The sequence below is a fragment of the Rhagoletis pomonella genome, unplaced genomic scaffold (genome assembly GCF_013731165.1).
Source record: "Rhagoletis pomonella isolate Grant_MI unplaced genomic scaffold, Rhpom_1.0 Rhpom_scaffold_00001, whole genome shotgun sequence".
Lineage (NCBI taxonomy): Eukaryota > Metazoa > Arthropoda > Insecta > Diptera > Tephritidae > Rhagoletis > Rhagoletis pomonella.
Window position 1 is genome coordinate 109,015,893 of NW_023458555.1, and position 21,938 is coordinate 109,037,830.

The 21,938-nt window shown below is 39.8% G+C and overlaps 2 protein-coding genes across 2 annotated transcripts in view; one reads left to right on the forward strand and one right to left on the reverse strand.

Moving 5' to 3' along the window:
* The window catches only part of LOC118735196 (peroxidase), a 583,871-nt gene that overhangs the window by 62,511 nt on the left and 499,422 nt on the right, over positions 1-21,938 (forward strand). The gene's annotated exons all lie outside the window — the stretch shown is intronic.
* On the reverse strand, positions 368-2,611 carry LOC118749644. The gene is made up of 2 exons (XM_036484446.1): positions 481-2,611; positions 368-397 (listed from the first exon to the last, which is right to left on the reverse strand). Exon 1 carries the CDS (start codon positions 1,826-1,828, stop codon positions 620-622), a length of 1,209 nt encoding a protein of 402 aa, XP_036340339.1. The 5' UTR covers positions 1,829-2,611; the 3' UTR covers positions 368-397; positions 481-619.

The following is a 21,938-nucleotide window of genomic DNA, read 5'->3' on the forward strand; positions in this document are numbered from 1 at the left end:
CCTCGAATTGGATATATCGGTGGTCGGAAAAGGAGTGCTCCTCAAGCACCTTCCACTTCCCGACCAGACATTCCGCATTCTCAGAGATAATGGTAACGTCCAGAACTTCCCTTCGGGATTTTGTAATAAAAGTGGGATCATTCCCCCTAAATGCAATAACAAGCTTAGAACTAAGTATGAAATTAAAAAGTGACTCACCCCGTTCGTTATCATCGGAGCTGCCCCAGGTGTGATGGTGAGCATTCGCGTCACCTCCCAAAATTAGCGCCTCTCTCGTGCTGGCCACTAGGTCTTTAATGCAGATAGTTGGCACCTCCTTGTCGTGCGCTAGGTACATGGATGCCATCTTAATTGGTCGTCCGTTTAACTTAGACTGACCGCTGTTGTGTCCTCGTCGCTAAATTGTGGAAGAAAGAGACACTTTAGTGTGATACTTATCAATATGCACGTCCTTGGTTTCCCCGTTGAGGCTCCACTTACCAGTCTGTAGCCCGGCGCTTTCAGCCCACAAATGTTTTGTCCCACCACCCAAGGTTCTTGGATTAGGACGATGTCGGCTGCCCCTTTAGCTGTTAGATGGAGCAGCAGTGCAGCTGAAGCTGCTTTACAGTGGTGAAGGTTAATCTGCAGTACCTTCACCATCTTGGCCGTTACCGCCCACGTCGCCTATTAGGGTGGAGTTGACCGCGTCTTCCGACATCTCGATCAACTCCTCCTCCGTATAAAGCCGAAGCATGCGTCCGACCCCCATGGAAAACGTCGATGAGGCATAACCCCCGGTCAGGTCGTCCATCGGATCAACCTTCTCGGATTCTTCCTCCATCTCCACGTCGCTGTTGGCCTCTTCCGGCTCTACCTCCGCGATCAGGTTCTTCGCTGCGTTTACGTCGTTGCTGTAGACCTTAATTTTGGCCATGTCACAGCCGTAACGTATGACCCCGCTCTTTTGCTCCAACAACTCTATGGAGTCCTTATTTAGAAGCAGGACAACCTGCATCGTCGCTTTACCGCTTTCGTTAATTTTTACCACCTTCCAATTTTCGGTAGGTAGCTCCGGGTTATAGAGCCTTATGGTTTGCAGGATCCTTTTTGGCTCCGCTGGCCTGCAAGGCAACCATGCTCTCGCTCTCGGTCGCACCGGTAGGTCCTTGAAGTCGACCGCCTTGAGCTTCGCACCAGGGTAGACTTCTCCAATACCTGCGACTGTTTTCTTATAGATCTCCGCTGATCTAGCATCCTCGCATGCTATAACGCGGATGTTATTTTGGAACCACCCCGCTCCCTTGCAGGTTGGCGGAGGTCCCGGATTCTCCAACATAATGTTGATAGCAATGTCGGCCATCGCGGCCTTAACCCACTTCCATTGCTGCCTCAGGGTGAGGCTGTCTTCATTGCTCTCATCAATGACGCCGAGCAGGATCTGCTCCTTGGCTACTTCAAAAGCAAAAGAAGGCCCCTGCGTTCTGACCCTCTTTGCATGGTTGGGCGTATTTTCCCCCGATCTATTGCGCTTACTGGAGGGCGCCTGCGGCTGCTTCTCCTCCGGCTTGCGGTAGTCGGGCAGGACTGCCTTTGCGCAGTCGATTTCTGTGAGGATCTCCTTCACATGCGGTGAACCTTTGCAGGATTCGAGCAGCCAGCTTCCTCTGTCGATAGCCCGCTGCAGCTGGTTCTGGCCTCTGGTCAGGCCTCGTGAAGGCCATGGGTGTCGCGGGAGGACCGCCCGGGGCCTGCGCCCCAGATTCAGCCTTATCCCCGGCTGCAATCTGCATGCCAGGTTGGCATCCACTGGTGCCAGGAGTTTCCCGGGGTGGACTCCTTTGAGCATCCCCACCGCCACTTTCCTTCGTTTTTGCGAAAGCTTGGCCCGGTTTCACCATTGGCCTTGTTTTCCCGCTATTTGTCACCGCACTACGGCTGGTGGAGGTACTCTGCATCGCTTGAGCTCCTTGTTTAGTGGGCCGAGACCCTTCCGACGCTTTAAGGGGGCCGGTCCCTTTATAATTTGTTTTTGATGTTGTTGTTGCTGTTGTTGTTATTTGTTTTCTGTCCATATTTGATCCCACGGGCTGCGGAGAAAGGGGTTCGTCCACCCGGGCAGAGATCCGCGATGCCCAGGTAAGGCCTACTTACATCCTGGGTGTGGCCGCCTCCCAGAGGGCTCCGTTCGCGATTGGGCTATTTAGGGGCCCCCAGCCTGGCCGATCCTCGGTGCGGTGCGCGTGACGCCTTGATCCAGCCCCTTCAGACCTCCAAGCCACGATCAGAAACCATTTCCATATGACTACGCTACTAAGGAGTTTAGCACATAGCACTGATTCCTGATCTTAGCTGAGCACCATTCTGACATCGCACAGAATCCTCTGTAGTGCCCATTTCCAGTCAACACCCTCGTGGAGGGTTCAGCCGGAGGATTTTTGCAGACCTAACTCACAATAAGTTGAGTGGGGTTTCGTCAAGACTTTCACGAACTTAGCTTCCGCGGAACCGTGGCATGAGTTCCATGAGAAGAGTTAGGTGTGGTGAGTTGAGGCGAGTTGCGTTACGATGAGTTTAGGTAAGTTAAGGTGAGTTGAGGTGAGGTGAGTTAAGGTGTGGTGAGTTGAGTTTAGGTGAAATGAGGCGTTTTGAGTTTTACGATCTGCAAAAAAAAATAAAAAATAAAACTCAAAAGTTAATTTTTACGCTCAAGAAATGAGTTTTATTTTCGATCAAAATAATAAAACTCAAAAAATAATCATTATTTTTGCTGATAGAAATAAAACTCAAAAAATTATGATTATTTCTGATCAAAACTATAAAACTCATAATATAATGATTATTATTGATCAAAAAGAAAACAACTTACAAAATAATTATTACTTCAGAGCAAAAAAATAACGCTCGAAAAATTAGTTTTATTTTTGATCAAAAAAATATAAATCAATAAATGATTGTATTTTCTGAGCAATACAATAAAACTCAAAATGTGATTATTATGATTGATCGCAAGTATTAAAATCTCAAAATAATGATTAAAAGTTAATTTTTTTGATAAAACTCATATTGATTACGGTCCCTGATTTAAATAATTAACTTTTTACTGCATATGTTTTTTTTACGAGGAGGAAGCATCGAAAGCCTAATCCCGTCAGTGTGAGATTTTAACCCAAACTCAACCTCCTACCGTCATGTGTGGTACCACCTTCAGGATTTCGTCAGGATAATAACACTGTGTGACTGATAAAGTTATAGATTTATTGAAGCACAAAAAATTTGCATACTTAGAATTTTGAATACCCCCTCACAATCTGGACTTAAGGTATAAAAACGTGTTTTTCGTAGTTTAAGCCTTATAATTGTTCGTAACTTAATTTCTGTTTATCCGATGAAAAATATATACAGTGTGTACATGGTAACCGCAACCCTCAATACGTGCAATCCCTTGATTAATGCAAGTCTCTAAAACAAAACATTGTAACCTTTATAAGTGCAACTTCAAAACAATGTTACCTCAATACTCACAAACTTTCTATGTTTATGCATGTCACGCACACAAAATTTGAATTTTTTATATTTCTTTGATTAACCAGTGTTCTGGAAAAACTACAAAGTGGTGTTTTAGTTAAAGTGATGTGTAATGAGCAGGACAGAAGAAAATAAGCAGGAAAAAAGCAAATTTAAGCGCTTAGATAAACATTAAAACATTAGTAAATATGCTTCCGTATATGCTCGAAAAACAACCTTTTAAGTACCGTTTAATGCTTTGTTTTTTATTCAGTTTATTTCAAGGATTGGACGGAATTCGAAATTTTCATATTTCCAGTAGTGTTAATGCATCGATTTAGTTGTTACTTTTTTATTATTACTAAAAATAATGCGGATTGTATTACAGTAATATATGAATCTTTAATTTCATTTCAAGACTGAATATAATTATTTTAAAATATTTGTTATCCTCCATTTGAGTTGATTATTTTTAATCTCTTCAATAACACCAATGCTTTCCCGTAGAGACAAACCTTTGGTTTTAAATCTTTGTATCTAAGCAGAACTGGAATTGAAGTTACAAGTTAAAATAAAACCAAATCGGTTTTTATGTTATTACTAGAAGTCCTTGCGAACTTCGTCCCGCCCAAAATTAATTTTTTATTTAAACATTTGGTCCAACGTTTTTACTAACAATCACGTTCACGTTTGGTTTTGTGGTCGTCAGGAGGCATATCCTCCATTGCCGTCTTGAATAACCTAATGAAAGCGTTATGTCCGTGAAAAAGTTCTTGTGGCAACAATTATCTGGTCCGGTGGTGAATCGTCCTTGAATCTGTATAGTACAATTTGTGGCAATTTCAAAATGGGGGAGTATCATTAGTCCACAGAAATCCAATATATATAGACTTATTTCAGACGAAATATCTTAGAAGTCTTACTATTGTATTTCTAGGCCTTTATCAAGAATTGTCTTTTTTCTGTTTAGGTGGTAATTTAACTTTGATCCTTGGTGTCTCCGATTGACTTCACTTGACCATTTTTACCAATAACTCGACTCCAGCGCCACCTTGCAGCTCTTTTTGTGCAATAGTTGATATTGCCCCAACCGATACCAATATATTTATATCTCGCATATGAGCCAAAACGGACAATGAGACAAATCGGCCACGCTTACCTCGCATTTCATGGATGGCGGTGATGCCAGTCTTTATTGTCCCGAAGACATCAACCAACCGGGCACAGGCACCATCCCTATTAAGGGTCCGGATATTCGAGGTGCCTACCCTTAAATCATAGTCCTTTCTACGTTTGCCGTGATCGTCATCAAAAGAAGGGGGTATCATCCGAGGCATGGTTTTTTCATTGGGCAGGGTTTTAACGTGCAGGGACCTAAACCCAGCGCACTCAGGGATATACGTCTTGTCACATTTGCTCACTCCCAAAAGGGTGTTTGGTCGCTAGCCAGGGGATACGTGAATATAAATATCCGGACGAATTGAGCTGCGATTTGAACCGTAAGCAAACAATTAACTTGTGGGCACTCCCAAGTGAATAGCAAAAGCTTTGCAGTACTGGGAAGTTTACTGAACATAGTGGTCAAAGGCCAATATCTCAACTAAAACCTAATGGTATTTTAAATCCATAGCTGTACATACCTGTATACCAAAGGCGAGACGTTATTCTAAATAATAAATAATAATAATAAAAAATATGGGGGTAACGAGTTGCAAGTGTGGGTCTACGAAAATTTATCCGGTATCGATAGTAAAGAACCAAAATGGTTGCTTGATAGCCTATTTATTTAACTTTAATGTATAGTGCTCTTGACGCAATGGTGAACTTACCCTCAATTTGTGTCATCATCATCATCAAACTAGTTCGCAAATGCAGTCTCGAATAAATTATGTTGGTAATGATAACGAGTTTGCTTTACTCTGGATGCCGGCCAACTCGGGAGTGCCTGGATATTAGACATTTGACCCTTTGGCCACAGTTGGCTTAGACCAGGTATTCCTCGAACTGCAACCAGCAGCACTTCTCACTTCGACCATCGAAACCACCATCAGAAACTGGGTGGACACTTCGATCAGCAATGATTGGGAGCCATAGAGTGGATGCAGGTGGACAAAACTCATGTTACCTTCAATCTCAGAAGGTCTATCTAGTTTTTTTCTTTTATTAAAAAGACGGGACTGCTGACTGGTCACTTCACGTGGCACAAATACCTGGCTGTGACAGGCGTAAATGACAACTCCATTTGCCCATCCTGCTTTGAAGAGGATGAGACGGTGGAACACTTCTTGAGCTTCGATTCGATGTTTTGTTTTTTGTCAGTTTCTGAATTTGAAGTTTGGCGTAAAAAGCTTTGCAGTTTTGTTGTTTCTAGTTTTGTGTTTTAAAAATGCGGATGACGAATATTTTTCGCATCACTCTAAAACTCGGAGCGATAAAAATAAAAATGATGCCATCAACACAAATAAACTATTTAACAAATACATCACATGCGAATTCACGAGCGAGACGAACATGTGAGGAGTTTATTTATTGCTCTTAAAAAATACAACTCCTCAAAGCGAGATAGTTCTTTCATGGCTTTTTAAAACTTGTAAGTATGTAATCACATTATTTTAATAAATAGAACACAAGAAAATATTTTATTTTTATTTTTGCACTCCGAATTTAGTTTTTGAACTCACCCGCGATGCAAATTTGCATCGTTAGATTTAATCTTCGCATCTTTTGATGACCTTTGAGAATATGTTATAAATTAGCATCAGATGGTCCACCGAAACCAGTAAAGTTTTGAAAGAAGTCTACGAGAAAAATAAGTTTGGGAATCTCTGGTATACTATGTAATATACCTCTGCAATTTTGTAAGATAAACTAAAAATGTATACATCGTTTTAAGCTGTAATTACTTAAGAAGTAAACGTCTGTTTCTCAAACCGGTCTGTAGTTTTATCAATAATCTCAGATTGGTTCTCTCATACAAACTTTCGATGTACATTTATAAGACAGAAACGTAAAGACAAAGTAATAAACAGTAGAACCATAAATTTAATTATTAGTTTACCGTTCAATCCATTTTCGCTCATTGTCGACTACGGCCAGGTTTTTACCCTTCTTAATTGGAATTACTTTGAAGTTAGCGAGAATAACTTGAAACAGAACCAGATAATCCACATATTCACATTTTTAATTATGAAAATTTACAAATCATTTGTTAGCATTGAGTGTATGATTTTATGTATAGTATATTTATACATAGGAAAAAACTTGAAAGTTAGGGGGGCCCAAATTATCGAGATAGCATTTCCTGGTAATATTTTTTAATATATAGGGAAAATTTTGGGACTTGGAGGGAGGAGGGCTCAGGCCCCTTCCCTACCTGGCTTCGCTCACGAGTATGTATCACTTAAGGCTGGACGTTCAATTGAGTCATCAAGCGAAATCAGCTTATTGAATCCGTTTTTAGACTCCGTTGGAATGATTCGTGTTGGAGGACGCCTTCAAAACTCAAATTTGAGTTTAAATGCCAGACATCTGATCATACTACCCAGATACCATCCGCTTACGAGAAGTACAATTGAGTACTATCATCGCAAACTATTGCAGGCCGGACCCCAAGCGTTACTTGCAACCATTTGTCTACAATATTGGCCTATTGGAGGGAGAAAGGCTGTAGCTCACGTACTTAACAAATGTATTCAGTGCTTTCCCGCAAAACCAAAGTTATGGCAGAATATCGTGGGTGAATTGCCTGCAGAGCCTGTTCAGATGCAACGTCCCTTCCACACTATTGGCGTCGACTTCTGCTGCTCTTTTTGCTATAAGCCTGATATGCGGAATAGGCGACTTGTATAATGCTATATCTGCATATTCATTTGCTTTTCAACCAATGGTTGTCATTTGGAACTGGTTAAGGATCTAACAACGACCTCGTTCCTTGCAGCCCTTAAGCGATTTGTCAGCTTGCGCGGCAATCAAAGAGTTATCTGGTCAGACAACGCTACCAACATCGTTGGAGGTAAAAACGCATTAAAAGAAATATGCGCACTTCTGCTTAATGAGTATCATGTCAACGCAGTGCAAAATGCCTTGATCACGGAATCGATTGGCACTTTATTACATTTCGGTCCCTCCCATTTCGGAGGATTGTGGGAGGTCGCCGTAAAAATGGCAAAATTCTACTTCCGAGGGCAGTAGAGCTCACTGTGTTGAGTTTCGAAGATAAATTCAGGACCTCTCTGTCCCGGGCGGCTTACAAGTTCTAACTCCAGCACACTTTCTAACCGGAGGCGCACTCACGGCTATGGCGGAACCTGACTTAGCGACCATAGAATTAAATCGGCTTAGCCACAGGCAAAGGATCACTCGCATTCAGCAACTATACTGGAAGACCTGGAGCACTGTCTATTTAACACTTTTGCAAGAGCGTAGCAAGGGGCGGAAAAGATCACCAAACGTAGAGGTAAATTCTCTGGTACTCTTGAAGGATAAGAATCTTCCAACGATGAAGTGGCAAACGGGGCGTATCGTTTAAGTCGTGAAGGGAATGGATAGCATAGTACGAGTGGCGAACATTCGTAAAATGAATGGGACTACTCAAGGGCCATCACAAAGCCTTGCCTACTAACAGAGTATGTCCAGATCATAGCACCGAGATTTGGATGCCATACTTCACTAAGTCTGTCCCCAGCTTAAAGAGATGAGCGTAATGGTCTGATTATGGCAACTTAACGTAACTTACAGCTCTCTCTTAAAAATTCTATTAAATGGGTGTTGCTTATAATTGAACAGCCGAAACTTAACGTAACTTAATGCCACGTCGAAATCTGTTTCATTTTGATTCTCTAAGTTCTACGTTGCGTTAAGTTAAGTTTAGTTGCCATAATCAGGCTTTAATGATCACTTCTAATTATACTATATATGCTATGCTAACTTGCGCTCATTGTTATTTGCTCTTTACATTCTATCACACTAAGCTTGTATAAATAGCACACATGTTAATGCAATAAAAGGTATTCGTTCACTTGTTGTCAACCAGCTTTGAGAGGCACATTGTTTTTTTTTTTGCATCGTAGTTCTTTGTGTATTAAGGCAAGAGGTAGACAAAAACGCTTGTCTTCCCCGAACACCCCTTCTTCTGACATGCATATTTATATACTCCCTTAAAAATTTGAGAAAAACCACATTTAACATAAAAAATTACTTTTTTTATAAAAAAAAAATATTTTAAACAAAAACAATGTAACAAAAGTCTAAGGCATATAAAAATATAAAAACACCATGGTTTTTGATTTTTTACATAACAGGTTATACATAAAAATTGAAGGTAATTTTCTGCTTTATTTAAATAAAGTATTCAATTGTATTGCTAATTAGTAATTATTTTGTTTAAAATATTTTTTATAAGGAAAATTTGTATTTTTTTCTTTTAAGAGTTTTTCTCAAAATTGCTTATACGAAGCAGGGTTGTTGCGAATATTCGCATTCGCAACCGCGGAGCTTCCGCATTAATTTTAACATTCGCATTCGCTTTCGCATTCGCAAAAATCAATGGGGATCTTTTGCGAATGCGAATATTGAAGGGGCCGAAAATTACAGTTATTTGTTTACGAGTTAAACTTGGCCAAATATTTTTTATTCCCAAATAAATGTACTTTCCGAATAATAAACAAACCGCTTATCCAAATTAAACAAGTTTGGTATCCAATGAAAGAGGACTGAAATAGCTTTAAAACTGAAATATCTAAACGAGTTACTAAAACTAAATTGGAAAAACGCTGATGACGTGACAGGTACACCAAATTCCGAAACAACCAAAACAATGAGAATGAAGAATTCTTTGGAAAAAACGTTGTTTAAACAACGATTGTGCCATGATGCTAGATTGTGAAGATGAAAGTCATATAAAAATAAATAAATATAATTGAAAGTCCTCTCAACTGGTGCAGTGTCAATCGAAAAGAATTTACAATTTTGCTAAGTTTCAAGTTTTTCAAGTTTGTCCCCTCGAGCGATTAGTTATATAGAGGCGCAGGTTTGATTTACGACCCTTCAAAAAGTTTTTATTAAGTACACTGTTCCACTTTTTAAATTCAAGTACTAAAAAAAACATTCAGTCTTATCATGAGTTTAATTTTCCCCGAACCGGTTCACTTTTCACTTTTGGTTTTCATGTACATATTTACAAAATTTCGGGTGAATTTTTTTGGGCAAAACTCAGGATACGGCAGATTATTAAAAATTATTAACCTTTCAATTTTTATTTACCTAAATCACCTAATTTACCCATCTAAATTATTTCTTTAAAATACATGACATCCACAAACAGTTCACAATTTTCTGAAACATTAAGTTTAGAATTTTTCGAAGATCTGACTTTTGACCCGTTAAGCTAATATAAGCTTTCACAAAAAATAATTATATACCGTACAAATAAGAGCAAAAGGCGGACCACGTCTGTATTTTTACTTTTTTTTTGCTTTTTACATGCAATAATTGAATATAATTTGTTACCAAAGGTCTCATATCGAACTTCGAAGGACGGAGAAATTACATTTTTTACTTATGACTCAATCTCGTAAAAAATCGGTTTGGTCCAATACCCAGCCGATTGCTGTACAGTGCTATTAAGTAATTTTAATTCAATTGTTCTACATGCGGCAACTCTGTTCGAAAAAATAAAACCAGGTTGCACATCTACAGGCCAATCGCTATAATTTGACACCCCATTTTTGAAAATCGAGCGAACGGTTTATCCTGGACAAAAAATCCCTTCGCGTATTATATGTGTCTAATATATCAAATAAAACACCTCTTTGAGGTAAAATTTTCGAGTGATGAAAGCTGAACTAGAAACACAAAATTTATGATTTATGATTTATGCCTTGGAAACGTCTTTTTATACCCGAGCGCACTTGTGCACAAGGGTATATTAATTTTGTTCACATAACGGTTGTTTGTAACAGCCAAAACGAATCGAGATAGATATAGACAAATGTATACATAAATGATCAGGATGAAAAAAGAAATCGATTAAGCCATGTCTGTCTGTCCGTCCGTCTGTCCGTCTGTCCGTGTACATGATAACTCGAGCAAAAATTGAGATATCTCAACGAAATTTGGTATGTAGGTTTCCCTTAATCCAAGCAGGTTGGTATTGAAAATGGGCGAAATCGGACTTTAACCACGCCCACTTCCCATATAACGGTAATTTCCAGAAATACGAAAACTGCGATATTTTAGTAACTACTGAAGATAATTCACTCAAAATTGATATTTACAATAATTTTTAGACCAAAAATAAGAATATTATAAATTTTTGGAAAATGGGCGTAGCCACGCCCACTTATGGTTACATGTGTATATCTTGGTAACCGCTATACCAATTTCTTCCAAACTTGGTACAGTTGTTAGCCTTACTACAACACACCAAAAGGCCGCAAATTTTTAAAATCGGACAATAACCACGCCCACATCCCATATAACGGTAATTTAGAGAAATACAAAATCTTCGATAAATCTTTAAATATTGAAGCTAATTTATTCAAAATTGATGCTTGCAACAATTCTTTACCAAGAAATACGTTTATGGTAAAATTTTGGAAAATGGGCGTGGCACCGCCCACTTATGATCACATAATTATATCGGTAACCGTTCTACCAATTTGTACCAAACTCGGTATGGTTATTGTACTTGCCACGTGTAAGCAAAACGTTGAAAATTATTGAAATCGGACTAAAATAACGGCAGATTCTCATGTAACGGTAAATTTAAGAAATGCTTGAAACTTCAATATTTCGAAATTGAAGGACGCTAATTTACTCAAAATTGATACACCTCGGCTTACCATCTAGCGGAAGGTTTCGGAAGGGTGAAAAAATATATATTTAATACTTGCGCCGGGTATTTAATGTTCGGCTCCGCCCGAACTTAGACTTTCTTACTTGTTTATTCATATGAATCGTTGCAAAAGTTCTGTTTTTTATTTTGTGTTTCTAGCAGTAAACGGAATTTCGCAACGTTCCGAATAAATAAAAAAATATTTTTCGTACGTTTCAAAGGCAGTTAAAAAAATGCGTTTAATTTTCGTTACGAAAATGATATCATAAACTTTGCGTTTCTAGTTCAGCTTTCGTCACTGGAAAATTTTACCTCAAATAGGTGTTTTATTTGATATCAATTATTTTGTTGTAGCAAATCTAAAATCGACGAAAATAAAAACAATAATCGAAATATTTTATTTTTCTCAAATAAATTGCAAAAAATATTATCTAAATCTAAATTATGTATTCAAATCGACGTGTCCATTGAAACACATAATAATACGGAATAAAGCGAAAAAGAATGATCATATACTTTGTATTCGAAAAAATAAAAAATAAATATGAGAAATGATAAAAACTTATCAACTTGGTACCAACTTTGGATACAATTAACAACTGTATTCGTCTGCTTGCCTCGTGGTTAATTTTTTGTTAAGACTTCTACCGGGTGTGGGGCGCACACATGTGCTTTTTTAAGAAGTTTTACTTCTATCACATGTACGGTGTTGCTTTTTTCTCAAGTAGTTTTGCTCAGTGGCAATTTATGCATATTGTATGTAAGTAGTAGCGGCACATTGGGTGAACTAAATGCATTCATATATACATATTTATGTACAATTGTAGGTAATATTGTACGCGTCTTCCCAGGTAGGTTAAGTGCGGGTGATAAACCCATGTAGCATAGTTAAATACTGTACATTAGGGTGGTCCAAAAACAGTAAAGTCGGAATTGCACTGTTCTCACACCCTAGGATTGTTCTATATCGAAAAAAGTATACCCTTATTTTTTTATTAATTGGGGATCAAAAAATATTTAGAGGTCACTCAAAGCGCTCAAAGTTTTCCATGTATTTTTATATGGGAAAAATAAAATTTTTCGTAGAAATGGTATAGAATTCTTGAAAATCAATATTTTTCGATCGGAAAGCTCTGGTTCTCTTGAGGAGACTTTCAATAATAATACCCAACTGTTTATTTAACCATTTTTTAATACTAACGATTTTTTATTACATGTTACAATTTCGGCATGTGACTGAAAAAAACTATAAAATATACACAAATTGTGGTTGCCAAGACATGTACGAAGTGATTAGCACAGCTGCATCCTTCAACTTGTCAACTCGCAGGAAATTCCCCGATTTGCAGGGAATTTCGGTTTATGTGGCAATCGGGGAATGGGCAATTTTTTCGGGGAACTGGGTGTGTTATTTTATATCTTAAGGTAACCAAATTAGACGGATATGTTAATTTTTAACCATTTAACCCTTTTTGGAGCGACATTTTTTCCATTTGAATAGCAATATCTCCACAACGAGAGTTTTCCCAGATATAAGCTATATACCAGATGAAAGCCAAGGTTTTGGGCTAGATTTTTAGAAACTTAGAATAAAATCGACTGACCAGTTTTTGAGAAAATGCCCAAAATGTATTTTTTCAGCAGCCCGATTTTTAGTTTTCAGGCGATAACGTTGTGACATATTTATATTTTACAAACACAAAAGATAGAGGAGCTTATTTGTAGACCTTTCGACTGGTATCCACATCAATGTCATGGGCTGAGTAGTGCGGCCTCAGTTGTAGTTTAAAAATTGCCTTTTTTCGAATTTCAGCTACGCTCACAAAGGCATACTAATCAAGACATCCTGGAACAAAACCTTCTTAGTTTTTTTTGTAATTTAATTCCTGAAAGTTTGAAAAAATTTAAATGAAGGTACGTACAGACGCCACATACATACTAAAGCATCTCGTAGTGGAGAGACGAACCAAAACACATTTACCTCTATATCATTCCAACTAGTAGCCGAAACTTAATATATAAAGTATCGTTTGAAAGGTATTGGCCTATAGAATAACACTAAATATGTTGGGTGTACCCACATGCCCCCTTAAACCGGCAAAAGCAAAAACACCGTTTTTCGTTTCGCAACACTTTAGCCTAATTTTTAAGAATCCGGTTAATCGTTTATGAAGCTTGAATACATTTTCTGGACACACTCTGCAAGACCTTTCCAATGATATCTCAAACATGTCGATTGGACGTCTGGATAAAAACTTCCAAATCTCGTGTATATATGTAATAATAAGCGAGTCATTTCAGCATGCTACTGTGGCTGCTTTCGTCACTCGCGCGCACTGCCGTGCGCTGTGATAAAAATCTCGTGTCCTCCTAAACGGCTCGACCGATATTTATAAATTTTTTTGTGAAAGAAGAACTACAGAATGGTGATACAAAGATCACCATGGATTGCATTGGAATGACGGAGTTTCAACTTTCTAAACTTTGAAAATATATTTAAAAGAATTTATTAAAAGAGGACAGTCCTTATGTATATGTAAAAGGATATGAGAAATCAAAATGGGTGCAAGAGCTGATATATACACATATGCAAAAATCTCCTATCACGGGGTTTGTGATCGAACTCCTCCGAAACGACTCGACCGATATTTATGAAATTTTTTGTGTATATTTGTGTGAGAATCAGATGTAAAGTATATTTCATACTGCAAGGTGCAGGCGGCGTGGCACCTCCCATACAAACCGAATTTTTCATATTACATATCTCTGGAAGTGTTCATGGTAGAGGACTGGAACTTGATATGGAGATATATAAAATCAATTGCGTAGTCATGAAGAAAAATTGGGGTAATTGGAAAAAGTGCGTGGGACCGCCCAACCAAACCGAATTTTTTATACTGCATCTCTCTGGAAGTGTTCTTGGTAGAGTACTGGAACTTGGTATGGAGACATATGAAATCAATCACTTACTCTTGGAGAAAAGTGGGGCTTTCAAACGTACTGAAACTATTGCGTATCTTTGTGTGCATATATAATTATTCTGTACGTGTGTTTGTGAGTGAACCGATTTTAACAAAATTCTTTGTGTTTGAGTTGGTCTCTGGATAGTTATATTTACAGTTTGATCAGCCATCTTACCAATATTTCTTATGATTCGATGTTGCTTATGTTCGAAATATGTATTGGTATCGTAAAAGGAAATATTCGTCAAGTGAGGAAAATTGACACGAATGTCCGGTTACATCGACGTGCTCTACCGCCACCGAGTAGGTCGAACTCCCGTGTATTCCGATTTGCCCATTGGACGTCAATTGCCAATATTACTGTGGGTTAAAGCTCAATTCGGAGACACCAGGATCGAGTTGTCCAGGAGTCAATCTCAAATGACCACCGTTAAATCAACAATCAGAACCATTGCGCTCCTTAATAAGACATTTAAGATATTTCGTCTGAAATAAGTCTATGTATATTGAATTTTTGTAGAACAATGATGCTCAACCACCAACTATGTATGATAAACAGTTGCACCATCGAACCGGATCATTGTTGCCGCTAGGGAGTGAAAAAGAAAAAGTTCTTCAAATTTATTTCATTGTGCAATTAACCGTACTCTGAAACGCCAGATCATTGGAGAATTTCAAGAACTTCTTCTCGGACATACACTTTTGCTTGGTTATTTAAGACGGCAATGGAAATATGCCTTCTGACAACCGTCAAACCGTAATATTAGCAGATAAATGAATAACTGGAAATCGTGAACGTCAATTGTTGGACCAACATGTTTCAATGAAAAAACTAATAACTTTGGGCGGAACGAAGTTCGCCGAGTCAGCTAGTATGAATATAAATGTTTGTAATTATCATCCCAATTTTATGATATGTGCAGAAAAAAACGTAATTTTATTTAAAAAATTTATTATATCATAAATTAATTTCGAAAATATATATAACTCGATAAAAAAGTATTTATTATATTGCTTATTTTTACGTAAATGTCACAATGCGAATGCTCTTTTTCGCATAGGGCAATCGTCGCCATACGAATGCTAGTTAGGTGCTGGGCTCCTTGTGAAAAATCTGGTGAAACCGTTGGTTTCCTTCACTTCAAAACTGGTGAAAAACCTGGTAAATTTTGTATGGGCGGTGTGCAGATTTTCACCAGTTTCCCCCTGTACGTGTAAGCCTTGCATAACCGTCGCACTCATTCAGGTACTTCGTAAGGAAAACATATAGCAGCACTCCCCTAATTTTTCTTACGTCAATCGGCGCAGGGTTGCCTTTTCTTTACAGCGAATTCAAAATAACCTTAGAAACTTTAAATACAATTTTTTTTGTTTTTTATTGTGCAACATTTATTTTTCAAAATACATTGTTTACCTAATATACAGCTAATAATCAATATAATGAATAAAAATTATAATTAATATTATTAATAAATGAATTTTTACATACATATGTGGTTGCTTAATTTCTGATTATTAGAATTACTCATTTGCATATAGATGTTTTTAAAAGTTGAAGTTAAGCGATTTTAAAGTATTATAATCAAAAGAAAGGTAATCAATTTACCTTTCTTTTGATATATATTAAGGCCAGCGCAAGTGTATTTGGAGGATGATTCCGTGCGCAGAAGTGGAAAACTTTTGACTGCCATTCATCCGGGAGTGGCCAGAAGCGATTCTTGTGTGTACGGTTCAAAACGCAGCTCACAACGTCCGGATATTTATATCCACGTATCCTCTGGGTAGCAAACAAACACCCGTTTGGGAGCGAGCTAAAGTAAGAAGGCGTAAAACTTCGCGGGCGCTGGGTTTGGCTCCCGCCACGTTAAAACCCCGCCCAATGAAAAAATCTAAAAAGCCTCGGATGAGACCCCCTTTTTCTGATGACGACCACGGCAAACGTATAAAGGACTATGATTTAAGGGTATTCACCTGGAATATCCGGACCCTTAATGGGGAAGGTGCCTCTGCCCGGCTGGTTGATGTCCTATGGAAGACAAAGGCTGATATCACCGCCATCCAAGAAATGCGATGGAGGTGCAAGGAAAAGTAAGCGTGAAGCCTTGCGACGTCTACTAAAGGAGCGCAAATTCGGTGTTGGATTCGTGGTAGGAGCGAGACTCCGTCGCCGAGTACTGGCGTTCACCCCGGTGGGCGAACGTCTAGCCACAATCCGCATCAAAGCTAGATTCTTCACTATATCGCTCATCTGCGCCCATGCCCCGACAGAAGAGAGGGATGAGGCATCCAAGGATCTCTTCATGAGCGCTTGGAACGTAAATATGAGCGCTACCCCCGACACGATGTCAAAATCGTGCTTGGCGATTTTAATCCCAAGGTGGGCAAGGCGCCACTGTCGGAAAATTCAGCCTCCACGACGAAACGTCCGATAACGGACTGAGGCTGATCGACTACGCCGGGCCCGAAACATGGTAATATGTAGTACTAGATACCAGCATAAGAACATCCACCAAGCTGTCTCCAGATCGAAAAATGAGAAACCAAATCGATCATGTTGTGATAGACCGTAGGCACGCTTCAAGATTTTTAGACGTATATACACTCCGAGGGCCAACCATCGACCCGGACCACTATCTTATTGTAGCGAGGATACGCACCCGCCTCTGTGCAGCAAAAAATGTGCGCCCAACAATGCAAGGAAAGCTTAACGTCGAAAAGCTGCAATCACAAGAGACGGCCAATTTATTCGCCACTCGGCTCACACACCTGCTCTCTGAGAGCGCTCTTCAACAATCCGGCATACGCGAGCAGTGGAACCACATTTCCCGATCATTAAGTACCGCCGCCGAAGAAGTAGTTGGATTTCAGCGAGCTCGAAAGAACAACTGGTACGATGAGGAATGTCAAGAAGCCGCGGAGAAAAAAGATGCCGCCTACAGGGCCACGATGCGATCGGGCGCAACGCGAGCTATGTGGGACCGTAATAGGGAACTGAAGAAGAAAGCGAGACGTATTTGCCGCAATAAGAAGAGAGAGGCCGAAATACGTGAGTGGGAAGAGCTTGGGATGCTGGCCGACAGGAAGAACGCCCGGGTTAGGCGACTTACGAAAGGTTTCAAGACCGATGCGAACTCCTGTAAGAACGACAATGGCGACCTAGTGACCGATGTCCAGAATATACTTAAATTGTGGAGGGAACACTTTTACAACCTACTGAATGGCAGTAGCGCTGAAAGTAGTGAAGAAGACAAACCCGAGTCCCCAGTCGATGATGATGGAGTAGCTGTCCCACCGCCTGACTATGACGAGGTACGAATAGCGATTAGGCGGCTGAAAAACAAGAAAGCTGCTGGAGCTGACGGCCTGCCAGCCGAGCTATTCAAGTGCGGCGGCGAGGAGCTGATGAGCTGCATTCATCAGCTTGTATGCAGAATATGGTCAGATGAACGCATGCCTGACGACTGTAATTTAAGTGTGCTCTGCCCAATCCACAAGAAAGGTGACCCGGCCATTCGCGCCAACTACCGCGGGATCAGCCTTCTGAGCATAGGTTACAAGGTCTTATCGAGCGTATTGTGTGAAAGAATGAAGCCCACCGTCAATGAACTGATTGGGCCTTATCAGTGTGGATTTAGGCCTGGAAAGTCCACCATAGATCAGGTAGTCACAATACGCCAAATCTTAGAAAAGACCCACGAGAATAGGATCGACACACATCATCTATTTGTCGATTTCAAAGCCGCTTTCAACAGCACGAAGAGAAGTTGTCTTTATGCCGCGATGCCTGAATTTGGTATCCCCGCGAAACTAAGACGGCTGTGTAAAATTATGTTGAGCAAAACCACCAGCTCCATCAGAATAGGGAAGAACATCTCCGAGCCGTTTGCTACCAAACGAGGTTTCAGACAAGGGGACTCCCTTTCGTGTGATTTCTTTAATCTGATGTTGGAGAAGATAATAAGAGCCGCAGAACTTAACCGCTCAGGCACAATACTTTACAAGAGCGTACAATTGCTGGTGTATGCCCGACATCGATATTATCGGTAAAAACAAGGGCTACGTCTGTTCTGCCTTCTCGGGATTGGATGGGAAGCAAAGCGAATGGGTCTGGTCGTGAACGAGGACAAAACGAAGTATCTCCTATCATCACACAAACAGTCAGAGCATACGCGTCTTAGCGCCCACGTCACTGTTGACAGTTACAAGTTTGAAAAAGTAGACGACTTCGTTTATTTGGGAACCAGCATTAACACCAATAATAATGTCAGCCTTGAAATCCAACGGGGAATCACTTTTGCCAACAAGTGCTACGTTGAGCTGAGTAGGCAATTGAGAAATAAAGTCCTCTCTCGTCGTACAAAGATCACACTCTATAAGTCACTCATCATGCTTGTGCTGGTGTATGGCGCGGAGGCATGGACAATGAAACATCTGATGAGGCGGCTCTTGGAGTTTTCGAGAGAAATATTCTGCGAAAGATTTACGGACCTTTACGCGTTGGTGGTGGCAAATATTACAGACGATTTAACGATGAGCTGTATGAGCTTTACAACGATATAGACATAGTGCAGCGAATAAAAATTCAGCGGCTCCGCTGGCTTGGCACTGTCGTTCGAATGGACAGAAACGCCCCTGCTCTGAAAATATGCAACGCGGGCCGCGATGTTGGTAACAGAGGAAGGCCTCCTCTGCGTTGGAAAGACCAGGTGGAGAAGGTCTTGGCTTCACTTGGCATTTCCAATTGGCGTCAGTTAGCACAGAAGCGAAATGACTGGCGTGCTGTTTTGGACTCGGCTGTTTTGAAATCGCTTAGGCGGTTACAGAGCCAATAAAGAAGAATAAGAAACAAGTGTATTCGCCGCATTTCGTTCAGTAAGTACTATTTGCATTGTACTCTACCTAAAACACATTGCTATTGTGTTTGCTGCTGCCAAAAGGGAGTAGCAAATTTACTCCCTGTATACATGTAGTACTGTAAGTACTTGTGTATTTAATTTCAAATGTGGTTGTTAGCCTAGTAGTTGATATCGTTTGCGGCGCTGGCCAGCGAAATTGAAAGAGTCAAAAGTGTAAAAGCCTAGACAGACGGCAACGTTGATCCAGATTAACGGCGCAATTGATCTGATCAAAATTATGCCTTGACAGACGGCAGTAATGCGGATTAACGAGCCGCGGGTCTTGCTTCCAAAAATTCACTTCCTCCATTAACTCTTCTTGTAACACCAAAAAAATTTGGTCGGATATAAGAAGGCTAATCGGATTTCCATCTTCCTCTTCCATCACGTCAATTAATTCACCTCGAGGCAAACTTCTATATCCACGGGATATAGCTGAAGAATATGCTCTCTATTATTCCAATAACTCCTCTGACTCTAGTTTCCCTTCTGAATTTTATTCTACTAAATGTTCAATTATCTCATCCTCGTATCTCCCTTCTAACGCTCTATCTTCCTCTGCCAAGCTATTAGATGCTAATCTTTCTCTACTTGAATTCCCCACAGCTCTATCCACTGTTAGAGGCAAAACACCTGGCATAGATAAGATCTCCTATACCATCATAAAATATCTCCCTTCTTTTCTTTTTTCGAAGAGCTCGATCATACCAATTTTGAAGCCAGGTAAACCCTCCTGCGAGGTAGGTAGTTACCGCCCTATTTCCCTCCTACCGTGCCTTGGTAAACTGATGGAGAAGGTTATTGCATCCAGGCTCACCTGGTATGTTCATAAGAATAAGTTTCTCCACCCTAACCAGGTTGCATTTAAGAGGGGGCAGGGCACTATTGACGCTCTTTTGCATTTAGATAATTTTGTTTCGGAAGCATTGTCTTCCAGAAATCACATATCGTTACTCTCGATAGATTTTTTAAAAGCTTTTGACCGTATTGGCATCCATGTGGTATTAAGACGGCTTATTGAATGGAAAGTTGGCCCTCGTATATACAATTTTATAAAATCTTTTCTTTCGAATCGTAAAATTAGCGTTCTCATTTCTAACATTCTCTCTTCTACCTTTCCTCTTGATAAATAATGGAACACCACAAGGTTCCCCTCTTTCTGTTATTATTTTTATTATTGCATTTGATGAAATTAGTGTCATCATTAACAAATTTCCTAATGTCTTATTTACGCTGATGATTTGCTACTATTTTCTAAAACTTCTAATCTATCTTCGGATATGGTATATTTTACTGAAATTCTATTTCTCATATACAATTGGTCACGTTATGCGCCTCAATCTCATCCTCTAAATCCAAATGGACACATATTTGTAAGAAACGAAATTGTACTATTCCTTTACTGTCTTTTAATAATATAAATATACCTTGTACAAATAGACTTAAGTTTCTCGGAATTGTATTAGACTCTAAGTACTCATTCAAAGATCATTGTAAACATACAAGAGATATACTATTTTCTAGCTTAAGTATTATTAAGTATCTTTTGTGCAAGCGCTCACTTATCGGCCCGGCTCTGCTGTTGAAGGTCACCTCCGCTCTCATCTTGTCGACTATCAGCTATGGACTAGAAATATATGGGCATCATGGCAAACATAATCTCAAGATGCAAGCAGCTCCGTACCATACTGCTGTTCGCCGCTCTCTTCGCGCCTTCCCTACACCTCCAATAAAGAATATGTTAACTTAAGCTGGGCTGCCTTCATTAAACGAGATAATGGTAGATTCCATCTATAAGCTCTACCCAAAATTCGTCACTGGCTCCAACTCTCTGCTTCTGAAAGACTTTAATAGAGGTGCCTCACGGAAGCGGTTGCCTAAGGTTCAATCCACCATTTATAAATGTGCAATGTATGCAAGAGACAACCAGTTACCGCTAACAAAGCCTATACCTAGGGGTACTCATCACCCGCCATTGATAATTAAAGAATGATCATTCGTCAGCGATCTTGTTACCCTTCCTAAATTCAGCACAACTAGCTCTGAGTACATAGCCCGATTCTCTGAAGATGCAAATCAGTTCAAATCGAGTGGCTGGCAGTTCATTTTTACTGATGGATCTAAATCTTCTACACCTCTTTCGCTGCTGTGAAAGAAAATAATATACCTATATCGTACGGTCTTCTGCTACCCTTCTATTCTGTTTTCACAGCTGAAGCTACTGCCATTCTTCACGCTTTTAACTTTTCTAAGCAAAGTAAAGGAAAATTTGTAATTTGCACAGATAGTTTATCTTGCTTTAAAGCCATACAAAACTTCAGCAATACTAATTACATTGTCTGTGCTTTAAGAGACGTCTTTATCGCCTCCCCCCACAAACTGAGAATTATGTGGGTTCCGGGTCATTCGGGCATCAAAGGCAATTCGTTGGCGGACACAAGTGCCAAAGAAATGTGCAACACCTCTACAATGACCTCCTCTCTCTTCATCAAGAGCGACATAAACCGGCTTATAGCTCAACAAAGAAGTGCCAAGTTAGCAGCTGACTGGATGAATTATACCCTTCATTACTCCCGCATTAACATTAATCGGTATAAACCAACTTATTCGACGTCCGTTCCCGCAAACTACATCACTCCCTATATACGATTACGTATTGGCCACACCATTATTACAAACAGTCATCTACTGAACGGTACCAGTCTTAACCAGTGCCCTTTTTGTGATTCCACCGTTAGCGTTCTACACATTGTAGCTTTT

Bases quoted from the DNA above. Each gene is read 5' to 3' on its own strand.
- LOC118749644 (XM_036484446.1), bottom strand. From the start codon at position 1,828: ATGCTCAAAGGAGTCCACCCCGGGAAACTCCTGGCACCAGTGGATGCC.